The sequence below is a fragment of the Plectropomus leopardus genome, chromosome 12, assembly GCF_008729295.1.
Source record: "Plectropomus leopardus isolate mb chromosome 12, YSFRI_Pleo_2.0, whole genome shotgun sequence".
NCBI classification, from domain to species: Eukaryota; Metazoa; Chordata; class Actinopteri; order Perciformes; family Serranidae; genus Plectropomus; species Plectropomus leopardus.
The window spans coordinates 28,309,757-28,335,367 of record NC_056474.1 but is presented as its reverse complement, the minus strand read 5'-3'; the positions used below and the strand labels follow the sequence as shown (position 1 = coordinate 28,335,367).

General features: G+C 40.0%; 2 protein-coding genes across 2 annotated transcripts in view; one reads left to right on the top strand and one right to left on the bottom strand.

Moving 5' to 3' along the window:
• Positions 1-11,876, top strand: part of astn1 (astrotactin 1) — a 502,578-nt gene extending 490,702 nt beyond the window's left edge. The window contains 1 exon segment of the mRNA XM_042497522.1: positions 10,279-11,876. Within this exon segment, the coding sequence (XP_042353456.1) occupies positions 10,279-10,516 (238 nt within the window). The 3' untranslated portion in view covers positions 10,517-11,876.
• A 5,075-nt stretch (positions 11,877-16,951) lies between these two features.
• The window catches only part of pappa2 (pappalysin 2), a 99,493-nt gene continuing 90,833 nt past the window's right edge, over positions 16,952-25,611 (bottom strand). The window contains exons 26-27 of the mRNA XM_042497715.1: positions 24,466-24,564; positions 16,952-18,119 (exon numbers count right to left, since the gene is read on the bottom strand). Coding sequence (XP_042353649.1) covers positions 17,994-18,119; positions 24,466-24,564 — 225 coding nt within the window. The 3' untranslated portion in view covers positions 16,952-17,993. The remainder of the gene's footprint in view (positions 18,120-24,465; positions 24,565-25,611) is intronic.

The window sequence follows — 25,611 nt, the reverse complement described above, 5'->3', positions numbered from 1 at the left end:
CAGAAGAGAAGTGCATTCAAGGTGAGGCCTGGCAACAGGGGAAGGAAGTATAAACATGTTTTGTTAGCCAAGTCATCAAATGAACATTAGACTTTCCTGAGTATCTGGTTCAGTGTGAGGAACGACTCTGAAGCTGAAGCTTTCTATTGTTACCAGTCAGGGAGGTTAATGGCCTCACAGCTACACCACTGTGTGTCTGAAAGTGCTGACAACTTCCCCGTGGCGTCAAACACTTTGTCTCTCTGACATTATTCGACCGTTGGGAAAAACAAATGCAACAGATAAATGGCTGCCAGGACAAAAATACTACTGATATCATTTTCCTGACTTTTTATGGATGCATTATTGATGTTGGCCCAGTTCCTCAAAAGCACCTAAGATCATTTTGATCATTGTCATTCAGTTGAACAACGGCTGACTCCAACAGTGGAGTCTGATCCAGATTGTTTTTTTGTCTAAGCATGAATAAACATGGTCATATTAGGGAAGAGGTTCTTGAGCATTTTTCAAAGCCAGTGTTTTGTTGGTATCGAGTATCACAGCGAGGCAAGCTGGTAAACATCAGGGATGTGCCGAGGCACTACTGTTTATTCCATCCACCAAATCATTAAGGTCCAAGCATCAGTGCTGAAACCTTGTTGTTCTTGTTGCTGTTGTGAGAGGTCTTTATCTTGTTAGTCTTCTTCTTCCATTTCTCCTCTTATTATCGGAGATGTAGACCTGAATCACACAACTAAGGCTCTAGTCAGAGTGAGAGTGGAGTCACAGATTTAATAAGTTTAGACTCAACTTGACAAATCAAAGAAGAATTGCAACTGGTCTCAGACTGGAACAGTAATGCTATTCATCCCCAGTTAAAATTACTTTGTATTTTGGGAAGAGCGCAATATGACTTGTTTAGGACTCAGAACTCAAGGTATACCTTGAGACATCAGACTTACTTGTGACATGCAAAACCATTACTTGGTTCCACCTCTGCTTTTTTTGGCTAAATGTCCAGTGTCTGAATCTCAGAAGCCAATCAAATTTCAGTTCAGATAGATGTGGATACTCTCCCACAAGCACCTACTTCAGCCAGTATTACCCATGTACCAGGTTGTACACGAACAGTTTGTTGTTGAAGTAAAGCTGTGGGAGCTATTCAGGGCAGGTTATGAAGCAAATCCGGGTTGGATTCTAGCGTTTCACGTGACTTGAAGTGATCTAACTGCTTCAAGGTAATGGGATTTGGTTAGACCTGGAGAACAGTTAAGTTGTAAATATAGAAACCTGTAACACTTAAAATTATTGAAACTTAAAGCTTCCATTTTGAAGAAATTTTAGATTAACAATTTTACTCTTTTTTTTTTTTTTTTTACTCAAGTGTATGAATGACTCATGTGGTGCTAGATGTGAATAGATTTTGGTGCTCAAAAGTTGAGGTCACTGTGACCTCACAAATCATGTTTTTTGAACAAAACTCAGGAATTCATTATAATTATGACAAAATTCCACACAGATGTCTAACAGGATAAAAAGATGAAATTCATATCCAAAAGATCAAAGTTCAGTCACTGTGACATCATAATGTTCTGCAGAAACACTTTTCTGGTCATTACTCAATGTCAGGAACAGAGAGGAGACATTTGGTCAGGTAGTGAATTGGTGACACTAATCTTGGCTGTCCACCTTTAAACTGTGCTGATTGTAGAAATCTTCTGTACTGGCAGGAGGAGGGTGTGTGTGAAGTGTCCATGTTCTTACAGACATGGATGTAAATGGTAATTGCAACGTAACTGGTTCATGTTGGCATACAGCTAAGTGGTGATTCTAGTTTTCTTGCAGGGTGTAATGAGACTGGAACTTTCTTTTTGTGGTACATTGTGAATTGTAAATATATGTGGATTTATGTAAATTCTATAAACTTTTTTTTCCACCAATAGGCAATTTCACAAAACGTTATTAACATTATATACGTATTATTAAGACAGTAGTATACAAACCTGATTCACACTGAGAATTAGAAATTACACACTAAATATTGTAATTATTATGGGGTCATTCTCATATTTCCAGGGTTCTAGGTCCCCAGAGTCCTATGTTTCCCAGATTTACATGGAAGTATAGATACAGTCACATTATTATCATCTGAACAGACTTTCCAGGGGCATCGGTGGCTAAGTGGATAAAGCAGGCACTGCATGAATGAAGGCAGTGTCCTTGCCGCAGCGACCTCGAGTTCGACTTCCCGCTCAAGGCCCTTTGCTGCATGTCATCCCCTCTCTCTCCCCCTTTCACGCTATTATTCTGCCCTATCCAATAAAGGCTAAAATGCCAAAAAATGATCTTAAAAAAAAAACAGTTCTTCCAAACAACTTTTTCAAGTGTTGACATCACAGCCATGTGACATCACTAGCCCACATGTAGTTGACCAGTCAGTTGGCACAGGTGCTATTTATTAGCTGTTGTTTCCGGTTACCTTTAACTACTCCTGAGAGAAGTAAAACTAAAGGCTTGAAACTGTCAAAATGTCAAATTGTATTTTGCTTGAAATGTCTTTGTATGCTCATTGCAGTATATCCTAGCGTTTATCGCTATCTGTGTATTAATGGAATATTATGACACAATTGGTGGGACCGGGTATTGTGTCATCCATGTGTATCCTTGTGCACGGGATGAACAAAACGGGGACTCAGACAAAGCTACTAGAGGTCTAAAACTCCACAGGGAATCTTTAAATAACATCCAGGACAGCAAAATCTGCCTGGAGACTCGACAGTCCTTGTTCTCAATAACAGCCCCTCTTTAAGTCCCCTTTGTTTGTGGTTTTCTCTTAAATCACCATTTCTTTGGCCACTTGAGAAGGAATATACCTCTCCCACCCAAACAACACAGATCTGTGGTACCGCTCACAGTAAACAACAGAGCAGACAGGCTCCCCTCAAGCACACACACATCCACCACATACTGTACATGTGCAGGCCACACACACACATACGCACATCCACCTCATACTGTACATGTGCAGGCCACACACACACACACACACACACACACACACACACACACACACACACATACATACACACATACGCACATCCACCTCATACTGTACATGTGCAGGCCACAGACACACACACAGTTTCATATCCCCAAATCAGCTCAATGTTTTCTGAAGAGAATTCCTCAGTTTCCCTGTCACAAACACCGAGGACCGAATAAGATTTTCATTAGCTCGTCAAAATACAGATAACACGAACTCCATTCAGGCTCCGACTCAACGTAAACTCTGATCTGCCAAGTAAGCAATATCTGGAAACAAATGAATGGACAAATGTGGGCTTTATCTTTCTCGCGGCAGCAGACGTCCAGATCTGCTGTTTGTAGAAACATATCGAATCTCACTGACGAGACCTTTTGGCATCCTCTGGAGGACATTTTTGTTGCCTTTTTCATGCAACATCGCGTGACGTTTTAACTCGAACCATAAACTCACCGGGAAGCTGTCTCTCTAAGGCTTGACACTTCTTCTCCCGAGGGCCAGACCTTGTCATCGCCAAGGGAGTACCCATCATTTCAGGCACGCCGCTTGGCTGCTATATGTTTTGGACAAGCTGAAAGAAAGTCCTCCATCCTAGCCATTTCAGTCCTGACAGTGTCCTTGGTTGGACTCGGTGCCCTTTGATGAACTGAAGCATATTTGATCTTCTCCTATTTTCTTTCTGTTTTTAGATGACAGTCTCTCTAATCAGACAAGTGCTTGCGATAATAAGTATTGTTATGGTTGGAATTTCTCTTAGGAAATCATAATCATAATCACAGCAGACTGTTTGCTTTGCTTTCTGACTTTTTATAGTTGAAAGGACAAAAATACACTCAGAGAAGTGCCTTTCAGCTGCTCGTCCAGCAGTGATTTATTAGTTGATACTGAGTGATGAACAGCAACATAAAAATATTTACATACTCTGATAGAAATTCCCAGTAAAAATATCCCATTATTGATATCAGTATACACATTGCTATGAGTTTACTTAGCAATTAAAAGTGCCTCATCTGTCCTCGCTAGAAGAGATCTAAGGTGCTGCTTTGTCTGCTTCCATTCAAATGTCATACAGAGGTATTGGGAGTATTTTTAGCAATTATTAGTATTTTACCTGTACAGCTTATAAAAACCATAAAACGAGTACTGCTGATGCAATTTATTGTGTTATCAACTAATTTGATAATAAATTTTGAGTATTTTTTAAGGGAAGAAAACATCTCTGATTCCAGCTTCTTAAAAGCTGTTTCACACCAAGAATATATGTCCCAAAAATGTGCAAAAAAAAAAAATGTGTGGTCTTATGTGGGCTTGCACACTATTCCGGAACATTTCGCGGGGAAAAAAGTGTTTCAATGACATTTGAGTCATGACAGGGATGCATCCCTGAACATCACTCGACATTTTTTCAAGTTTTAGCTTACGGTTTAACTGTAATACCAGATCGCTTGTTATCATCCATCCGCCATTGTGTCAATGGACTGGGTGCAGGGAGGTGCTACAGATTGAGAGGCAGCACGGTTGGGTAATTGTGATGTCTTAGCCCCCCTCCTAGCCCTGCCAATTTTTGAGACTTTTTTTTTTTTCACATTCTCGGGAGACAATGTTATATTGGGGTCATTTTATTCCTTTATTGAACAGGTATTTGCATTTGAGAGATGACAGGAAAGGGAAATTACAATTGGCTGCAAAGGTTGAGGGACTCCAGTTCTACTGCTGCAGGCCTTTTGTGTCAGTATTTTTAAAAGGGTGAATCCAAAGAGACTCGCTTTGTGCTTTGATCACATGGTGCATCATAATCATCACAAGAGAAAAATGTGTTGTAGCTGTCTGTCTAGGTAGATTTTGGATTAGGTCTGGTTATTGTCAGTTTTTTTGGAATTGGATCTTTATTTTTTTAAAAATGATTTGTGCATATCTGGTTTTCATCACCTTAATTTTGTGTGTATGTGTGTGTGTGTGTGTGTGTGTGTCCATGCAAATGTGTGCCCTCAAGTGTTTGCAGTTCTGTATCTGTACAGTATATGTGTATTCCACACTACCATGCACAGGCGCCTGCATCCCTGCTTGCATGTGCACATTGAAAACCACACTAAAGTTTGGGGTGAGAGCCTCCTTAAGAGGCACTCACGCTGTATCTTGGAGACCATTTTCCACTCCTATACATGCACAAGGAGTTATGGTGACAACTGTTGCTATTTGGAACCTGTGAAACGTTCCTTTGCTTTTCAAAAAAACATAAGCATAACAAACCACTTTTTTTTTTTCATTTTTTAAAGCAAATAAATATCCAGATTTCCTCAAACCACTGAAATCTGTGGCAAAGTATTGGGAACATAAAGAGGTTTCAGAAAAATGATATGAATGACAGTATGGCAGCACAGCACTAGTACCAAGACAGGCGTTCTTGTCTGCAGACGGGCTGACCAAGAAGACTGACATCATTAGAATTGTTATTCCTTTCTCTGCAGTTTCCAAACTTCACTGAGGCTGTAGAAGTTTCTGTTAGGACTTTGTCGATATGCATATGCAAAGGGGATGCAGTCCTGCTGAGCATCCCCATGTGTACATACAATATTCAGAATACATTTTAATTCCAAAACCAATTCAATACCATGTGCAAAGTGCTTACATTAGCCAGGTAACTGCAAAAAAAGGATGTCGCTTCTCATGTATCTCCATATGTAAAATGGTTTGCAGATTACAGAGGAATGCCAAAAACAATGCAGAAATATGTTGGACTTGAAGTGTTAGCCTATTTGAAAGGAATTGTGGCCTACTGTGGCATACAGCATACATTCATTTTCCAGAAATAACAGGAACACATACCAGGGAATATGGTGATGTGCTATATGTTTACAGAAGAGCAGTTGATTTGGAGTCAGGGGGATGAAATCCTGTTGAAGCCACAGACCACACAGTGTCTGTATTGTTACAGTGTGTTGATCAGTGCCAACTTTAAGTTCAAAACACCAAAGTACTGCGGCTTATCAACAAAATCTCAAATATGAAAAGAGACTTCATTTGATTGGGTGTTCGACAAGATGATATTCGTTTGCCACAGAGACTGGAACACACAACTTACAAATAGAAAACATGTTTTCTTACTTACTCCTGATGGTTGGTTTTATCCGGGATCAAGATCCAGATTCGCAGCAAACTGCAAATCAATCCAAAATGGACCATGTGCCACTTATTAAATTATGTAGTGATATTTTGTTTATTGTTTTTGAGCATTGAAAGTATAATTGTACATGCCAACATACTCATTTGTGCATGTGTGTTCAGTTTCAGATCTCATACTTCAAATAAGACTCATATTTTTACCTTCCAACTGAATCTGACTAACTTCTGGAAGAATAAAAAAACATTAATCGTCTTACAAATAGAAAGTTCACAAGCAATAACATGCACCATTAATAATTTGATATACTCAGTGGTTTTGCTGCTACAGCCTTGACACTTGTATGTGCTCAACATTAGATATGTATAAGGAGATAGACTTCTTGAAATGTTATCACCAGAGGAGAAGTCGCGGAAAATCACTCAGTGGAAACGTAGTCATCTCGCAATTGTGTTTTTATCAACATTTCAAAAAATGTTGGCTACGTTTTATGCAAATCTGTAAAATCTGCCCAGTCATGTTGAGATCACCAGTTAGAATCACGACTTCATCAACCCCATTACTTTCCCTGCTATCATCTCCCTTTTCAGTGACATTTTTTTTTCATCATTTTAAACTGTCCATCCTCATTTGCATGCCAGTCATCATCATCATCATCATCATCATCATCATCATCATCATCATCATTGTGTTCATCATCATTATCATCATCATCAGATCTGCTTCATTACTACCAGGTGAGTGCCCATGATAACTATTGTAACGGTGTGAATTCACAGTGGTTTGCTTGCACCTGCACATTTAGCATTCCAAACTGATTTAAATTGATGCACACAGGAGAGAAACCAAACAATTATCTGAATGCGGTCTACATGTGAAAAAGAAATTCAGAGAATTGGAGTTACAGAGAGGTAGACACACTTAGAACAAAGAGCATCTTAACCAATTAGACAGATGCTCTTTGTTCATTCTATCAGTCCGGTCATTAATTTCCTCCAACTGGTGCGTATTGAATGTGTAGCCTGGGTGCTCCGATGTGTCATCAGTTCATCAGTATAATGTGCTGTGGCTCTGGTGACTCTGGTGCATCCAGCAGACTTGTGGCTTGGCAGAACGGTGACAATGTGCTGTAGAAGTGCTGGTTTGGCTGAAGAATGGGGAGAAAATGTGTGTGGAATGAATGAAATCTCCTCCTGCTGCCATTTTCTGACTTTAGACAAACACTTGACAGGATTTCATGGCGAGGGCCAAACAGGCTGCATCAGGATTAATAGTTATTTATTGCGCTCAGTGTCCCTACGAGATGTATTTATGTGAACGCTGTGCATCATGTTACAAATGGAGATGATTTTTCAGCTGGCCTGGTTTGGCCAAAGGACAACTCTAAGCATTTCATAGTCTCCGCTGTGCCTCTTCGCAGTAGTACAGCCATCCGTTAGCCTGTTTTCCTCCACAGGACCAGCTCTTTACTCGCCATGGTCATTCATTTCTTCATTCATTCATTTTTCCACTGTTTTACTTCCATCATTCCCACACAGACCTTCAGCAGCCGCTGTGTGCTTTGGGTCAAAGTCGGAATGTGTCAGTAACAGTGCACCTTACCCTTTGAGCTCCTTCACAAGCAGTGGTAGATGGGTAGGTTTTAAGTTCTGTCATTCAGTGATGTCATTCTAAAATAACAGCAGAGCCATGGTGAGATTTATGAACTGTAGACAGTCTAATGTGTCTGAAGGCTGATGTGCATCAACACTGAGATCCCTTCAGATGTTTGGCAACAAGTGTTTCCCACAGTTTAGTGCTTTTCAACAACCAGTGTGGAGGATTGAGCCGTCTTTCTGCTTTAGCATTCTATTAAAAACAAAATATGGCAGTTTACATGCACGCCACAATACAAGCACAAGGAGATGTGAAAGTGAGACAGTTCCCTGTAGTGTAGTAATGTTTTTTCCTCGCCTGCTCGCCTTTGGAATTTGGATGACTTCCTATATGACAAAGTAGGAGGGGAGGTGCAGTGGCAGTCTGGTGCTGCAGCGCAATTTGGTGTTAAGAGGACGTTAGTTCACACAATCCACTGGCTGCCTGGTCAGACCAGGGCCCTGATTCCCCTGCATCTTTAGGCTAACGCCTCTTCCTAGCTGGATGCAATGCAAACATCTATTTTTTTTATACTGATCAAAAAAAGGCAACACCTTTGTGTTTGCTTCCATTATGCAGCTCATGAAAATTCTAGAACAGCTGGGCTATCAGTTGTGCTTGCTAACTAACTGTGGGAGGCAGCTAACTACTAACTTGGTTTGCAGTGAAACACAACTGATAGCTGGAGGTAAATATGGAGGCTCTGTGTCCTGAAGCAGAGTGAACCTAGACAGTAAAAACACTTAGTACTTGTCATTACCTGTCCCTGTCATGCGTTACCGCTTCACACCCTCCATTGTTTACTATCTACAATAAAAGATCAACTTAATTTACTCAAAGCATTTTGCTAATAAGCAACTCAACAAAAATAACTGACACAAGTCACAGTTATATGTTAAAAACACACCATGTAAAGTTGTAGGTTTACTCACTGATCTCAAAGCCCTCCAAGTCCTTATTTGTTCTGTCTCTGTACAGTATTGAATTGTTTGTCTGCCATTTCTCAATTTTGGTAATATCAGGAAAATCTCAGCTAGATCTCAGTGCTGATAGGCTATTGCGACACAGCGTCACACGAATTTCACTTTAACTCAAGCGGAGGACACAAAGATGTTGAATTTGGTGTCCATTGCATCAGCCAGCATGAATTTGCATCTTTTCAAATCTTTGCATTGACTTTGGATGTAATCTCGCCATGCGAAACGCTCACATTGCACTCGATGTGAACACAGCATCAAGCTTTTTTTTTATGCACTCAACAGGTATACTTCTCTCAATTTTTGGTCGCAAATTTGTTAAAATCTATGTCAGTTAACATTTCTCCTTTTCCAAGATAACCCATCCATCTAAGCATGTGGCATATCAAGATGCTGATTAAATAGCATGATTACTACACAGGTGTGTCTTGGGGTGATCACAATAAAAAGCCACTCTAAAATGTGCAGTTTGATCACACAACACAGATGTCCCAAGTTTTGTTTTGGAGTGTGCCATTGATACGCTGTCTGTAGGAATGTTCACCAGAGCTGTTGCCTGTAAACCGAATGTTCTTTTCACGACCATAAAACGTCTCTGATGTCATTTACATCAATTTGGCAGTACATCCATCCAGTCGAACAACTGCAGACCTCTTGTAATCACATCAGCTCAAAACCTCAACCTCCAGCACCTTCACCTACAAGATCATCTAAGACCAACCACCTGAACAGCTAATGCAACAATTGGCCTTCACAACCGAAGAAATCTGCACAGTGTCAGAGACCGTCTCAGGGAGCTCATCTGCATGTTCACTGTCCTCATCAGGGTCTTTACCTGACTGCAGTTTGTCATCACAACAGACTTGAGCAGTTATGAGGCCAGTTGGATCTACTGCCAAATTCAGAGAAATTACATTGTGGACGTCTTATGGTTGTGAAATGAAAATTCAGCAGTGCGGGGCGTCGGTGGCTGAGTGGATAAAGCAGGCACCCCATGAATAAAGGCAGCGTCGACAGCGTTCGACTTCCACTCAGGGGCCCTTGCTGCATGTCATCCCCACTCTCTCTCCCCCTTTCACACTATTAATCTGTCCTACCTAATAAAGGCGGAAATTCCAAAAAAATAATCTTTAAAAAAAAAAAATTCAGAAGTGCTTGCTAACACGATTTTACAAATTTGTGACCAAAATTTGAAGAATATATCTACTGAGTGCATAAAAAAATCCACCACAGTTTGATTTCTTGCTGTATATTAGGAAAGAGAAAAATATGATGTTGATATTGGCGACTTTATTTGACAGAGGCACTGTCACATAATGGTCTTTGAAATAAAGAAAAAATCCAATAATCTGGTAAATAGTTGCATCCTGCACTGAATACACCTGTAGTGAGTTATTGTTTTCTGTTTTGTTTGTCTTACTTATTTGTTATGCTCTTATTCTCTTACTCTTGACAAGTGTGTGGATTAATTTGAAAGCAAACGAAAACATACTTTAATCATTTTTTTTACTTTGTTCCAACAGGAAAGCAGGCCTCATCCTCTCCCAGCTGGATGAACTCTCCCCATGGTGTAAGGGTCTTCTTCAGGAGCCCAAGATTGGCCTCCGCAGGATGTCCCTCAAGTTCCTGTCCTGCCGTTACACCGACACCAAGGCCTTTGGGCTGAACTGGTCGGACATGGGCCAGGACGTCCACAAAGCCTGTGACGAGCAGACGCTCACTGTCATGTATAACGACTACGGTGAGCCCAAGGAGCTGTAAGATTACTCAAAAGCTTTAGTTTGGATGTGCACAGGATATGGGAAACTTGTCTGATCCAACAAAGAAAGAAATAAAATGCAGGTTTCACATTTGTTTCTTTAAGCTATATGCATTTATGCTGTCATGAGCAAATGATAAACATAATTTGAAAAACCATAAGTGTAATAAAAGGTCTCATCATAGCGTTCAGGTGGGAGATGATCTCTGATGCCTGATCATCATCTAATAGGCTGTAGCTTTGATAATCCATACATCTTGCTGAAGTCCATTCCTCTCTTGCAATGATTATAAAAAAATAACGCAAACTTCAAAATAAGAGCCTTCTTGTTAATTCCTTATTTTTTTCTTTCTGTAACACTACGTAATAATAATACATACTTTTTTTTCTATACGTGAAAAATCCTATGGACCAAGGCAAGTAAAACTGAAGTAAAACTTTACTTCATTAATCACAGGGTTGGTGGTTTAATCCCCAACTCCTGTCAACATGTTCAAAGTGTCCTTGCAGAGGACACTGAACCCCAAACTGAGATTTTGTGTCGATTGATAAATGAAAGGCAAATTGTAAAGCACTTTAGATGAAATATAACTGTGGCCATTTTCAGTGAAGCAGCTGCAGGGTACAAGACAAAAATGTTAACTTACCACTAAGGCTTCAGGCTTTTGCTATAGTAAAGGTGTGTGTTTACATTTTTTCACAGTGAAATATTGTAAGACAGGGATGGACTGACTTAAAAACCATGGCAAACCCAAATGAATCAAAATAATGATTTTTTGCCATGCCAAGGTTAGGGCTGGATATCGGTACTCGGTGCCAAGTGGTATCTTAACCTCTCCAGTCAAACAATACCTGCATTCTGTTCTTTTTGTGCCGGCCGTCTGATCCGAACCATCCCAACTCTCCGCCACATCAGCCTTCTCTCTATTTCAGCCATCTCGTTAGCCGCTATCCTTACGGTGAACTATCTACCCTGTAAGCATGAGCTACACAGCCGCACCAGCAGCTTTACATCCAATTCTATGTTGGCAAACAGTCCCAACAAACTTCAAAACTGAACCAGCTTAACTCTGTTGTTAAACCTGATGTTGAAAAGTTGCGTGGTGCTAATGGTTAGTTTGATCACTGTTTGTGCAGCCATGCAGCCTCGACTTTCCCTGGTACAGTGCTCACACTCAGCAGCAGCAGCAGCCTCAGTTTCTTTGGTCACCAGACATCTCAACCCAAATTCAACAAAATATCAATGTCTAACAACACTAGTAGTCAGCCAGGTTGTTTTAAGAGAATAAAAAGAGGTGTTTTGACGGTATACCCCAGTGCTGTAATTCTCCAGTGCTGTAAATCTCTCTCTCTCTCTCTCTCTCTCTCAACAAAACATCAATGTCTAACAACACTAGTGGACAGGAGGTCTGACTCTCTCTCTCTCTCTCTCTCTCTCTCTAGTGATTAAACCAGATAAAAGCCTGTGCAATTACTCAATTCCCATTATAGGTATCGAATTGAGGAATCAATCGGTATTGTTATCATTTTAAAGGTACTGGTATCAACATGTTTTTAAAGGATGCCCAGCCCTAGCCAAGGTTCTACCATTTTTCCAGTTTTTATCATTCTAAAGCAGGACAGCAGTCGGACAGCATGAAAGAATGCATTTTTAAAAATGACATGTAAAACAATGGGGGGAAATGGTGAAACATATGCTATTTCAATTTTCTTTTTTGTTTTCAGTCATGACATTAAATGCAATTATTGGAAATACAAATAACTTACAGGAACTAAACATAAGACCATGCATTTTATTTCAATATATTTCTTTGTTGGACTCGAGGATCATCATTTTAAAACACTGATACATTAAAAGGGCACTTTCTTTCACCCCATTGCCAATATTTGACATCTTACTGGTCTAATCTAGTTATGAAAGTGCAATTTAATTTATTCAGTCCAATATTGAAAGTTCAGATCTGGAATATAAAGGGTCACACAGGAGCTCTTTTGTTCCTGTTTCAATACAAACTTAGTCATATTTTTGAATTTTTGGAAGAAAATGATAAAAGGCAACTCGTGATGTCAAATAAGAAACCAAACTGATGGTGATTGTGATTTTTTAAGGGTGCCCACATCCATCCCATAACCTGGATACAGCTAGTTGCTTCTTTGACATGACTTCTAACCTAAAATCAAGGTTTTGTTCTCGTAACATTTACATCAATGATGGATCGAAGATTCTTAGGTCTTGTAAAATTCATTGTAGCTTCAGTTTCACTTGTTCGTTCCAACCGTTGGTTAATATTTTACAGCTTCTGATGCTTGTTGTATGCATTTATTATGAGTAACTGCAGCACACCCTGCAGGTGAGCTCTTCATGGGCTGAAACGTCATGTATCTCCTTCTGCTGTGATTTGGTACTGGCTGCTGTATTGTGCAGAGTTGCTTAAAACATGTTTAAAATATCATGTTTCTTTAAACATATTTCATATTAAGTCATGAACAAGTCCAAGGAGTCCTCATAAACCTAGTTTTGTCTTATGTAATTCAAACAACTTGAAAAGTTAATGCAGTGGAACATTCTTTAAAAAAAAAAAAAAAAAGTCATGTAGCAACACTGGGGAAAAAGACAGTATTTTACCATTTACTTCGTATGTTATCAGCCCATTATATGACTGTTGTCAGTGAGGACCTGTAGTGGCCACTGTAATTACGGCAGGTGCAAAGGAGGAAGTCAGGTGACATAGTGTGAAGAACGACAATGTACATGTAGAGAGGAGGTCAGGAGGGGAGAAATGAGTCAACCAAACACAGGACTATGACCTGTGAGACAGCTGTTTGTGTCAAAAGTCATTGTTGAATTTGGTCCACACGACCACTTTTTATCCTGACTTTCTCCTAGGAGACCACTGTATGTGTCCCGGATTTCAAGTGAGAATTGACTTCTTTTTGACTTATGACAATAAATACTGGCGTCCTTTACGTAGATACGTCACTTTACATGACGATTTCATGTGACTTTCAGAATTACTTTATGTCCCATATGGAACACAGGACTTTCACCTGTGAGACTGCTGCTTATGTCTTGTGTGAAACTAAAAATCAGTGTTGATAACTGATGATGATAACTGATAACAGCCATTTAATAGGTTGATAACATCAGAAAAATAAGAATTTATACATGTTTCTGTGAGAGAGGCAAGGTAGCATGTAAGCAGTCTAAGAGGTTTTACTAAAAATATTAAGGAAAGATAAGAGAGGATGGTCTCCACAAAGTTATTTTAGAAGTTTAAACATTCAAAACAAACTTGTACATAACATTATCATAAAATATTAGCGATATAACCTGCTGAATGTAGTATTTATAGTTTGCATTTATAAGTAAAGCTGTTGTAAAGGAGTTTTACTAAACAGGCATCACAGAGGAAGTACACAGATCAGCCCATTGTATCTACATGATCAGTAAAAGCTGCCAAACCATTTGACAGTATTTTTTTTATTGTTTTCACATAATTAACAATCTAACCAGTCAATGCTGTTTTATAGTGATAATTCTGTTTTGAAACAGCAAATTAACAGCTTCTCTGTATGTTTATACTTCATGCAATGATGTTTTATCAATGATGAGATTTATCTGATATTCCCACTAATGTGTGTTTATTGTGAGCGTATTTTCACTTTAGTTTGAACTTTATTTCTTCTGTTCTAATTTTATCATTGTGCAGTGGCCATGTTGGAGATTGATGTCAAAGAAATGCAAATGTATATTGGTTGTTGTTTTTTAACAAAACTCATATGTGAATACTAAAATGAACACTTGTAGATTTTTGTATAGGCAGCAAAGTATTTCATAAATGCATCACATAATAGCACAGTACAGTGTTTTTCTTCTGTATATAAATGTACAACAAGTGATATTTTACAACATTTACATGTGCTTTAGTAGATCAAATATTGTATTGTAATATCTGCTGTGTAGCTTTGTCTAGCGATTGGATTAATGAAACAAAATTGGGCTCTTTTCATGAACTGTAAGTGATTGGTGATTAACAAAATATCTTTAGAAAAAAAGATTATAATGACAAACTAAAATGAATAAAGCAACAAGATGAGACCTCCTGGACTTTAACAGAAATGGAAACCAACCATCTACAATATGCATGATATTATTGTCTATAATGTCTGTGGCTATCATAAACTTAACTTTTTCACTTTGATCTTTGCTACTTCAAAGAACAATAAAGAATATATTACGAAAAGTGGATGTGTAGAGATCCTTAACTGTGCATTATCCAACAAAGCCTAGATTTCCATGCTCTGGCAGCTCTAACACAACAGCTCAGCTCTAATGTTTAAGTGATAAAAATGATAAAAGCTTTAAGCATGACTTCAAATCTCTGCAGTAACCAGTGGTTGGTACAAAATGCATTCTGTGATACTTAGATACCCCAAATCCAAACAAGTCAGCTCTCAGAGTCTTGATAAAATGGGCAGAGCAAGAACATTTGGACTGCACTTGGCTAGATGTGGACTTTGAATTGGAACAGTGTTTGGGCTGTGAGTGATGATGTTTCTCAAGTCCACGAGAACACAAGTGCAGACAAGAATGCAGATTGAGAGAGGCCTCTATAGTCTCGTTTTCACCAAGTAGTCTGTTTCAGTTCAGTTATGTGTGGTACACATGAAAATACATATACATGTCTTACTATTGTGAAAAATTGTGGTGGTACCAATGGAACTGTTTCTTACGGTCCCTATTTCTTGTCCTCCCTCTGTTGGGGTATTTAGCACACTCTTAGATACCAAAAGGTGGAGCTAGACACACCGCAGTCCATTGATTGGTCAATGGAGAACCACCACTCTTGGTCAGGACAATAAACAAGCTACAGACGTTCTTCTGCATCAGCAGTGATGAGGAAATACAACAGGAGCTGGACAGAGCAGTCAGTGACAACAACCTCATCTACATTTAAAAGTACTGTCTACAGTAGAAACACTTGACTAATCTTAATGGCATGGGGTCTGGGAACATAACCATGTGGGTTACGTACAGTTCTAAATGTACCATACCTGAAGTATTTGATGGAAACGTGGCTTATATGACTGAAGTTTCAGTAGCAGTAGGAACAAAGATTCAGGTATTTCTTTGTAACCTTGTCAGTGGCAGGTGGTCATAATACTGAATTTATACCTTCATATTGATGTGTGTGTTCTGGTGCAATTTCTGCAGTATTGGACATCTTTTTGTTTATTTGTTTCAGTTTTTATAATTTTGGTGAACAGACCCTTTAAACTTGCTAAGGAGAATGGCCAACATCCCAAGTTGCCACATAATGCCGCTTGCGCACTGCAGTGAACTTTAGGTATCCTTCTGCATCTGTGCTTTGAATTCCGATATAGTGCTACCAGGATTTCAACACAAGCACATGGTGGGTTAACACTGCACGGGGTTATATTTAGGCAGCAAAAGCACATGGCAACCAATGCTAGGACATCAACTAAAGCACCTGTTGTCATAGGTGGTTAGGATTAGGGGAAGAGAAAAAATCATGCTCAGATAGGAAGCGAACACCAGACCCCAGCATAAAAGTCCAGGGTTTGATGGATCCATGTACCGCTTCTCCCACCCACCTTATAGGGAGCTTCGTGCTCCTTACATTACATCAGTATCAGCAGCGTTTCAACTGGACAGCCGAGTTCTCACCTGACATCGTCCAGAGGTGTATCATGCGGATGTGAAAGGTGGCTCTTGGTGTCTGGATCTTATGCCAAAAGCACTACCAAAGTGGCAATATTTGATGACTTCAGAATGAGAACAGGTTGGAATGTACCAATATTATATTTGTGAGTCATGTACTGCATAATATCTATGGAGCGAAAGCATTACAGTAAGGCCAAAAATAGACAAAATGTGTGTGTGCGTGTGTGTGTGTGTGTGTGTGTGTGTGTGTGTGTGTGTGTGTGTGTGTGTGTGTGTGTCAACCACATGTTATTTTAACATTGTAACATGTTAAACCCCACAATGACACCATCTCCATGAATGCACATAAATCAAATAAAGCGAGACAGTATAAGGGTCAATATAAAGATGCTATTTATTTCATATAGAGTATAAAGTACTGTAAAATATCACAAAGAACATGATTATACTTTTATAGATACAATATGGGGTACTTCATCACTCCTGGCTAATGGATACCAGAACCTGACATACAAACATGCAAGCAGGAGAAGTTCGATGTCTGTGTGCAAGAGATATGCCCAGGCTTCCCAAAAGTCTTTTTTATCTTAATTTTTCAGGTTTGTCTTTTATCCACTGTTGTTCTGACTCCAACATTCCAATTTGAAGTGTTTCTTTGTTCAGTGGAAATCTATAACATTTTAGAACAATACTTCTGACATAATGTTAACTTTGTACAGTCGATATATTTAGATATGGACAGACTGTTTTTTATGACAAACATTTGACATAATCTCTATTATTTCTTTTTGTGTAAGTACAAAAAAAAAAACAGACAGGAGATAAACTTTTGGAAAGCCCGGTGCATGTGGTGTATGTTACAGATAAATCTTACTGGATCTGTGATATAAATAGAGTTGACTTGTGTGACTAATTACTTGATCTGTTAGATATGTTAGGTGATCCAAATATATTAGTCTATAAATGTTAGTCTTTACAGAGGACGTACCCTTTTACATCTCTAACAAGCTACGTGTCAGAAAGAAGGATCATATAATGAAGACGGTGACTAATTTTAGGATTTGCGAGGATTTGTTTCATCGACGAGGGATAAGGTTAATGTTTCAGCATAGTGGAGCAGAAATCAGGCAGTTCTTCTTGTGCCCCCTTGACTTAGATTCGACTAGTCCTCATTTGCTTTTGTGTAGCCATCAGACGAGTTAAAAAATAATTATTTTGGCTCGGTGTGATTTAAAGGTGGTACTTTAATAATGTTTCTCCTCCGGTAAACACAGTTAGCAGCATTAGCCCTTGCTGTAAGGTCTGTGCATGCACTGAAAAAAACATTTTCATGCACGGCCAGTGCTTTTGGTTTCTTAACCCCAATAATCAAGTCCAGAAAAGTGCTTGAATCCATTTACAACAGCGATTTGATCCAATTATGATGACTTAATTTGTACAGGAGTGGATAGTCTGCTTTTTAACCCTGTTTGAACTGGACATCAGTGCTTTCTCAGTTTGTGTCTCTTACACAAATCCAGCAGTGAAGATGACTTCTTCACAGGAAAAGAATATATTCATGTGTGGATATTTGGCTGGATTTGTGCAGGAAGGAATCACATTTTTAAGCTAAAATGACTCATGTAATCACTGATGATAAAATAAAAACAGCCTTTTATTGTATGACTTCAATCGCATTCTTTGCATTACAAATGTTAAAAATGTCATTTTTTTTTGTTTGTTTGTTTGTTGTGGTGTATCGTCTGCGGCTTGACTCTTTTTAACACAAGTTCAGCCTCTTTCATCCCTCAATCTTATTGCATTCCTCCTCCGGCTCCGCCTCCTCCTCCTGAGTCCCTCGCTTTGCTCTTATTCTCCTCGGCGTCCGGATCACGGCAAGTGCACTCGTCCTGGTTGCAGTCGGCCCCAAACTGGATGACCTGTTGGTACACAAGCACAACATTGACCACTCGGCTTCTTTCAATCTGTGGCTGGGTTCAAACAAAAACACAAGATGTGTCTGTCTGGTGCACCAGTCATATTTTAATGGATGACTAAACCAAGAAAACACACATTCCGTTTGGTTTGTTTGCATGTTTGAGACTTCCTGTGACTCTGTTTGATGAAGTCCGATAAAATACTGTGCATATGTACTCCCTGTTCCACTGTTACGAGGTGGAACTAAAGTGCAGAGAAAAAGGGTGAAAAGCAGCAAAGGAAATATTACATCAGAGCTTTCAGTAAAAGCAGAGTCACTGAAAAATGTACCGGTTGAGGAGGCTTCCCTGCGGGGTTGTTACATTTCAACTGTAGCAGAGAGCACGACTTTGAATGGCAAAAACAGACAATAAAAAATACATTTGCTTGAACTGACCGAGCAGCTAGTGAACAACGTCGCCCCCGCTTCTACACCGCATTTGTGCTGAAAGGTGAGGAGCTCTCAGTAATCGGAGCGTGGTCTTAGTAGACTTGTTGTGTTTCCTCACAGTTTAAAAGCGAGCTTCCAACGGCCCCCCGGAGGCCGATAAAGCCCATGATGTCAAACAGTTCGACGTGGCCTTTGAATGGCGAGAAACCCTGAGGGTCTTTGGATGGGGGGGTTGGGCGGAGGGAGGAACGCACCGCCGTGGAGGTGAACGGATGAACACATGTTAAGAATCAACAACAAGAGGCTGCCAGCTCTTGTCTAGGAAGCGAGCCATCACCACAGGTTGCAAAATAAACTCTGGTGCCCCGCGAAGCAGTCTGTTGCAAGAAATGTAAACATTCGCTCCTGGAGGGAAGGAGTGAGAGGAAGATTGGGAGAAAGAAAAGGGAGAGGGAGAACGGGAGGGTGGAAGGCAGAGAAAGAAAATAAGGATGACTGGGAGCGAGGCGAGCAGGAGAGTGGGAGGTAGCAGCTTGTCGGCCTTCACTGCTGATTGCACTCGGTTTTGGAGGGAGACGGGGGTTGATGGCGGGGTAATAGTTTCGCTGAGGGCTCTCAACAAGCTGCAGAAGGCCCAGGCTTCACTCAAAATGCCAGCAGTCCCATTTAAGACGAATTGGCGCGCCCATTAAATGTTTCCTTAACAGCTTCATCTTGATTCATTGATGCACGCGCAGACCGAGCCAAGCAATACTCCACCTTTGATGCCTCCTAACAGCCTCTGGATGCAAAGAAAGGGCTTGTTTTTGCCCCATCCACAGAAACAAAAGCCAAAGTCTTTTTGGCGGTTTCGGAGTGTTTGGATTTGCTGCCTCCCTGCTGTTTACTGCAACATATTCATGAGCAGAACTCATGTGACAAAAAAAGGTTTCAAAGTGATGATTTTAACCTTGCGTGCAATCAAAACCAAAAGCTTTAACCCTTTGAGACCTGAGCAAACTGGCCTGATGTCTTTCAAAAACGTAGTTAAAAGGCAGTGAGCAATATTAGAGGAAACTACTCAAAAATCAGAAGAAAAAGAAATTGAGGAGTGCAAAACAATGACATGAAAATAAGAAAAAAAAATTAAAAAATGAATTTTTAAAAAAGAAAAGATCAAAAAAAAAGTCCTAAAAGCACAATCATAATTCAGTAAAGTAATTTGAAATATAATAATAATAATAGTAACATTGGGTTGTTTTTGGACATTTTTCCTAAGCTTCTTTCAAAATAATTTCTTGCAATTTAGTTCTTGCCAAATGGCTCATAGCCTTTTTTCCCCATGTTTTCAAAAGAAATCCATCGAAAGTGCTCAGATCTTAAAGGTTGTAAAGATCTTAAACATGTAAAGGTGTATGGAACGCAGCACAAGTAAAGTGATGTCGATGTGGGTTTCAAAGGGTTAAGTAAAAAAAAAAACATGTCCTCTTTGTCTTCCCTGTTTGTTCTTTGCTGCTTTTACTGCTTTGGCCCTGTGCTGGACTAAAGCGCAGACTCCAGTTAACAAATCAAAGGAAGATTTTGTGTTTCCATAGATGGTGTGGCAGCTCAGATCTTTTCTTCTGGAGTTTTCCCCTGTTGGCCGATGACTGAATCCCACCTGAATCATCTCTCGTGTATCCCTCCTCCCTTGTCATCGCCACAACTACCCCTGTAAATAAAACCAATACTGCCTGAGCTCCATAAAAAGGAGGCAGCTGGCCTTGTTAGACTGATCCAGACACAAATAGATATAAATATTGATTCAAATATTTGATGCAGTTCAGATGTGGGTTTCTTATCCTGCCAAATAATGGAGAAAACTGTCAGGTGGCCATGTTACTGGAAAAATAAGGTAAAAAGAAATCAACTGCACTTCATCATAGGACTGTAAACTTTTGGTCAGTTGGTCGATTGGTTGGTCATTGTGCTCATGCTACCAAATTCTCATTGTTCGGCAAATTGCTGGTGTTTCTTTAATAAGACTGTTTGTCAACCAAAGTGTTTCTTTTCCCAGCTGACAACAATTGCTGTTTAACTCTCATTTTTGTCTTCTGTGATGGCTGGTCTTTGCTGTATTTGTCCCACCCCTTCTCCACTGTGATTGGACGGCTGTTGACAATGCATTTTTTTTTTTTATCTCATTTTTAATCTGAAAAATGGATAAGTAATCATAGAAGACATTCAGTGTTGGATTTATCATTATGGATTGATTTTACTAAGTCACCAAAAAGACACTGCAGTTCAAAGCTGGATTAAAAAGCTTCTGAAAGGGACACTAATCACACCAGATCCTTTTTGGAGAGATAGGATGATAAACATCAGCTTCTGGGGTAAAAATAGCGAGTCTCTAAGATATTTAACGTTAGTAACGTTATGTCATATATAAAATTGTCTGAGTATGTCATATATAGAATTGACTGAGTAAACTTCTATAGTGTCCAGTTTGTTACATTCAACCTAGCCCCATCCAGTGGTGTAACATGCGAGCGGTTTTGTTTGGCCAACTGACGGCAAACATCTGTGCATCATGCTGCTGTAGCACTTGTGATATGGCTGCATATCATGACACCGTGACCAGTTCTGTCTGGCCGCATTCCAAAATGTCGTTGCCTGGTGGCATATCATGTAGCTGTGGAAGGTGGCCTCTGGTTTCGGGATGTTACACCAAAACCTCTTCAGAAGTGACAGTATTTGACGACTTTAGAATGAGAACGGGCTGGCAGTTTATTGTCAGATAATATTATGCTGGAATATCTCTCTCAAGACAGCAGTGAAGATGAGTGAAAAGTACTGATGCTGTTGCCCTAATTTCATGATTTGTTGGGTTTTTTTTGTTGTTTTTGCAAGGTAGGGGGTGCGATGGGTTTATTTTAGTATCATTACGATAGCTGTTATTAATATACAGTATATACTGTCTTTTCTTTATAGATACTGTCCTTGTCTTCTTGATAAAAATATGACTTATCCTGTTGTTTTCCTTTCGTATAAAACTGCTATAAAAGAAATACATTGGACATCACATTTACTTTCCACTCAAGGTATCCCACTTGTCTGAACATGGAGTTTACTTGCGCTTGGAAAGTGTTAATGTCGAGCCCTGTGACAGGAGAAAACACTTTGGTGGACACACAACACTACCAGGTAGTAAGCACTCAGTGATCTGTCGTGATTTAGTTAATCTAGTGATAACGTGAAGATGTTTTACACAATCAACCAATTGATTGGTTGAAGAGGTGGTAGAATTTTAGTCGACCGGGTTTTTCTTTTTTTTGATTATAGCCCTACCTCACTGTGACCTGTTAATGATTGAAAATTTATCAAAACTGCAGCAAACTTCCATGTAATATTCCAGCTTTCAAGACTGTCTTATGTGGCAGCAGGGAAAATGTGCGATGTGGGCCATGCTGTATTAAAAACCTGTTATTTCCTACACCTGCACAAGTCGAGCCACATAGAAACAGAGAGTTCTGTAAACAAACCGCCACTCTTCACCCCCCTCCCCCCCACCTCATCGCTCTGCTGGAGCCGCGGTGGCAGTCAGGATGCTGACTCTCACGGCGGTTTAGTTCACTTCCTCAGAACGACCCCCGCTCGCCGAGCTGCTGTTTTAAAGTGGCCGACTAAACTTGCCGACCGTCGGACACCTCGCCACTCCCACCCTCATACCCTCCACCTCCACCTTCCCCTGTAAAAGAGCAGTTAGTAGCAGCCTGGCAGCTCATTTATTACGATGGCAGCTACACACTCGCTGAACTCCTTCTCCTTTTAGGAAGGAGCTGCCAGTGAGTCATGGTGTGCTGCGGACATGAAGGAGACAGCCGGGGCTCAGCCAACTTTGGGCCCCAGAAATTAATAGGCAGGGCCCCCTGAATGAGTGTCATGAATATGTGGCTGTACAGTAGCCAAATAGGGTATAGCGAGAGGCGGGGGGGGGGGGGGGCTACTTCCCAACAAATGTCCACATGGGAGAGAAGTTCTCATGAAAGCACAGAAAAATAGGAAAAAAAAGATGTGTTTATGTAGCAGCAGTTTAGGGAATGAGTGGCCTGGTTTCCACCACCAGCCCAACCTGCTCATTATTATTCATACCATTCCTCTTAGCCACCCAATATATACAGCAATCATTTAGAGCAATTAGTGTAATGTGATGCATTTGCATTTGTAGCAAGCACGAACCAGCTATCACCAGGGAGCGTGTGTTAGGATGGACAAACACGCAGATATTCAACATATTTGTCAAACTGATTAGGCTCACATTAAATGCTTATATTTTAAAATTAGATTATGGACCTACATCACACTGCAGAGCGGTAATGCCAGAACATCTCCACGAAGGCTGAGATGCACCAAGGAGGGGTAACTTTTTTTTTAACCTTGATTAAATCACAGTTTATGTTTAACCATTTGAAACCTGGAGCGATGTCACTTTTCTTGTACTGCTTTCAGAAGCCTTTTAAACCTTTGAAGCCAAAGCAAATTGGTGCAGTTTCGTAAAACAACATGGGGAACAAAAAGGAAAAGTGCAATGGGGTAAGAAAAGTTCCAAAAATTGAAAGAAATTTGTAGATTTACAAAAAAAAAGAACTATAGGGAAAAAACATTCTTATAATGATCATAATTGCTACATAATTGTTTTTTTAAATTATTTCGAAATGAGGCTTGTCCCTATTGATTAAACTCAATTAAGTTATGCTTAAATAAATAAATAAACTTGGCTTTACTAAACCAAGATTAGTTTTCATGACTGTGACAGAGCTATGCATAATTTTAAATCAAGATTTGCTAAGTTTATTATAATAATAATAATAATAAACTTTATTTGCTACACGTTGGCATCGTGGTTAGCACTGTTGCCTGACAGCAAGAGGGTCCCTGGTTCGAACCCGGGTTGGAGTTTGCATGTTCTCCCCGTGTCTGCGTGGGTTCTCTCTGGGGTCTCCGGCTTCCCCCCACAGTCCAAAGACATGCAGCTTAGGTTGATTGGTGACTCTCTTAAGTGTGACTATGAGCGTGTATGGTTGTCTGTCTATATGTGTCGGCCCTGCAATGGTCTGGCAACCTATCCAGGGTGTACCCCACCTTCTGCCCGATGACAGCTGGGATTGGCTCCAGATAGCATGCTGACTATGTATGTTTTTATTTATTTTTTTATTTAGTTTTGTATCTATAACTTCAAATTTGATATGACGCTTGTCTGTATTAATTAAACTCAGTTTAAATTCTGTTTGGTCTAACCCAGTCTAAAGATGCTTGGACATTTTAAGGACCACCACTAGCTAAAGAGGGTAATAGATGAAAATCTCATTAAGTATATTTTGTCCAGTGTTTTCTGACGTCCTGAACCCCGATTAGTCCCCTCTACAGGCTTAATCTGAGAGGTGAGAAAGTGTCCAGCAGCATGGGGTGATGAAAACCTGCTTATTTACCATTTGAGTGGAAAAGCTGGAGGGCACAAGTCTCCTCTGTTGTTTTAAGTACAGATGAGGGAGACTAAATAGGCGCAGTCGTTAACAGGAGAGAGGGGAAAGTAGCAGGGATCTGTGTTTGTTTGCTTAGTGGAAGTCTCCTGCGTAGCGGCGCAGTGCTCGTGCCAAAGAAGACGGATTTCTACTACTGTAAACAGGAAGAATCTGGCTTTGAATCCAGCTTCGGCTTCTAAGCTCCGTCTTGATTGCAAGATGCAACCCCCGAGCGAGCCAAACAACACTTTGCCACCTTTTAAACAAAGTGAACAGAAATTGTGAGTTATTTGTGTTGAAAGAATACCCCCCCAAAAAAATATGTATTTATTATTAAAACAAAAACAGATGGTATAAAAGTGATGAAAATCAATCTGTCTCTTCCTGTGTAAATATGGCAAACAGGAGGTGCAGCGCTGGAAATGTGTGTTTGTGTACCTTTCTGGTGGAGAGTGTGGACGGGCAGCAGTCTCCTCCATCATACTGGCAGTAGGCCCGGTTGTTGATGGTGTCACACCAGCCATCCCCTCCAAAAGGCTAGACACAAGTTATAAACAAGAAACTGTGTTAATGTTCTCCCCAAAACGATCAGTTTACCTCTCAGCATGGAAGGCCGAGGAGGCCAAAAGGAAAGAAAAAAAAAGAAAAGAAAAAACGACTTGTTCCCAGAAAAGAGATTTTCAGTAAGTGGCTGACATTGTCACACAATTCAATTGTTTGGAACAAATGACCATGAAACAAATCAAAATAAACACCCGTGCGGCATAATCCCAGTCCGGTCCAAGTTGTACGTTCAGTCAAAGGAGAGAGTCCGTGTCATGCTCATTGGCTGCTCTGACAAAGCTTACGCAACAGCCAATTAGAGAGGATGATCTCTGCTCATTAAACTAACTGGTGGGCGGGTCTTCACTTTAAAGCACAAACAGGTCGGTGATTTATTTAGCTCATGCATATTGTATGCATGTGTGTGTGTGTGTGTGTGTGTGTTGAATTTGTGATTAGCAACACACGTAGCAGGTAAACTACCTGAGGTGCTACCTAGCTTAGCATGATTTGTTGTAATGGCTGACAGTAGGATTTTTAGTTTGGTGTTAAATGGTTAAATGGTAAGATCATCTTAAATTTGTGTAATTCTCTGGATAAATCAGCCATTTATCCTTCACATTAGCTTCATAAAACATTCCATTTTTGCACATCATGGGGCCAAACGGGATGTTGTACTCCACTACTGAGGCTGAGGTGTTGGCCTAACTCACGCCTACTTTTGAAAATTATGCGACAACCTTTTCAAGAAGGTGGTTGAAGGAATATAAGAGGGAATCTGTGTTCACACTGACCAAGAAATCTAACACTGGTAGGAAACTTTGAAAAACTCCCATGTTGATATTAAGTTGCAAAATGACACAAGCAGCTCCAGTTGTTCCACTGTTCAATATATTGACATGATAAATATTGTCTTTTTGTATTTGTATTAGTATTGACCGAATATGGGCATAAAAAAAAAAAACAAACCCAGAAATATGTTTACAAGTGAAGATACTCAATGTGAATGGTGACAACTCGAGGTGTCATTGTAAGTCAAAG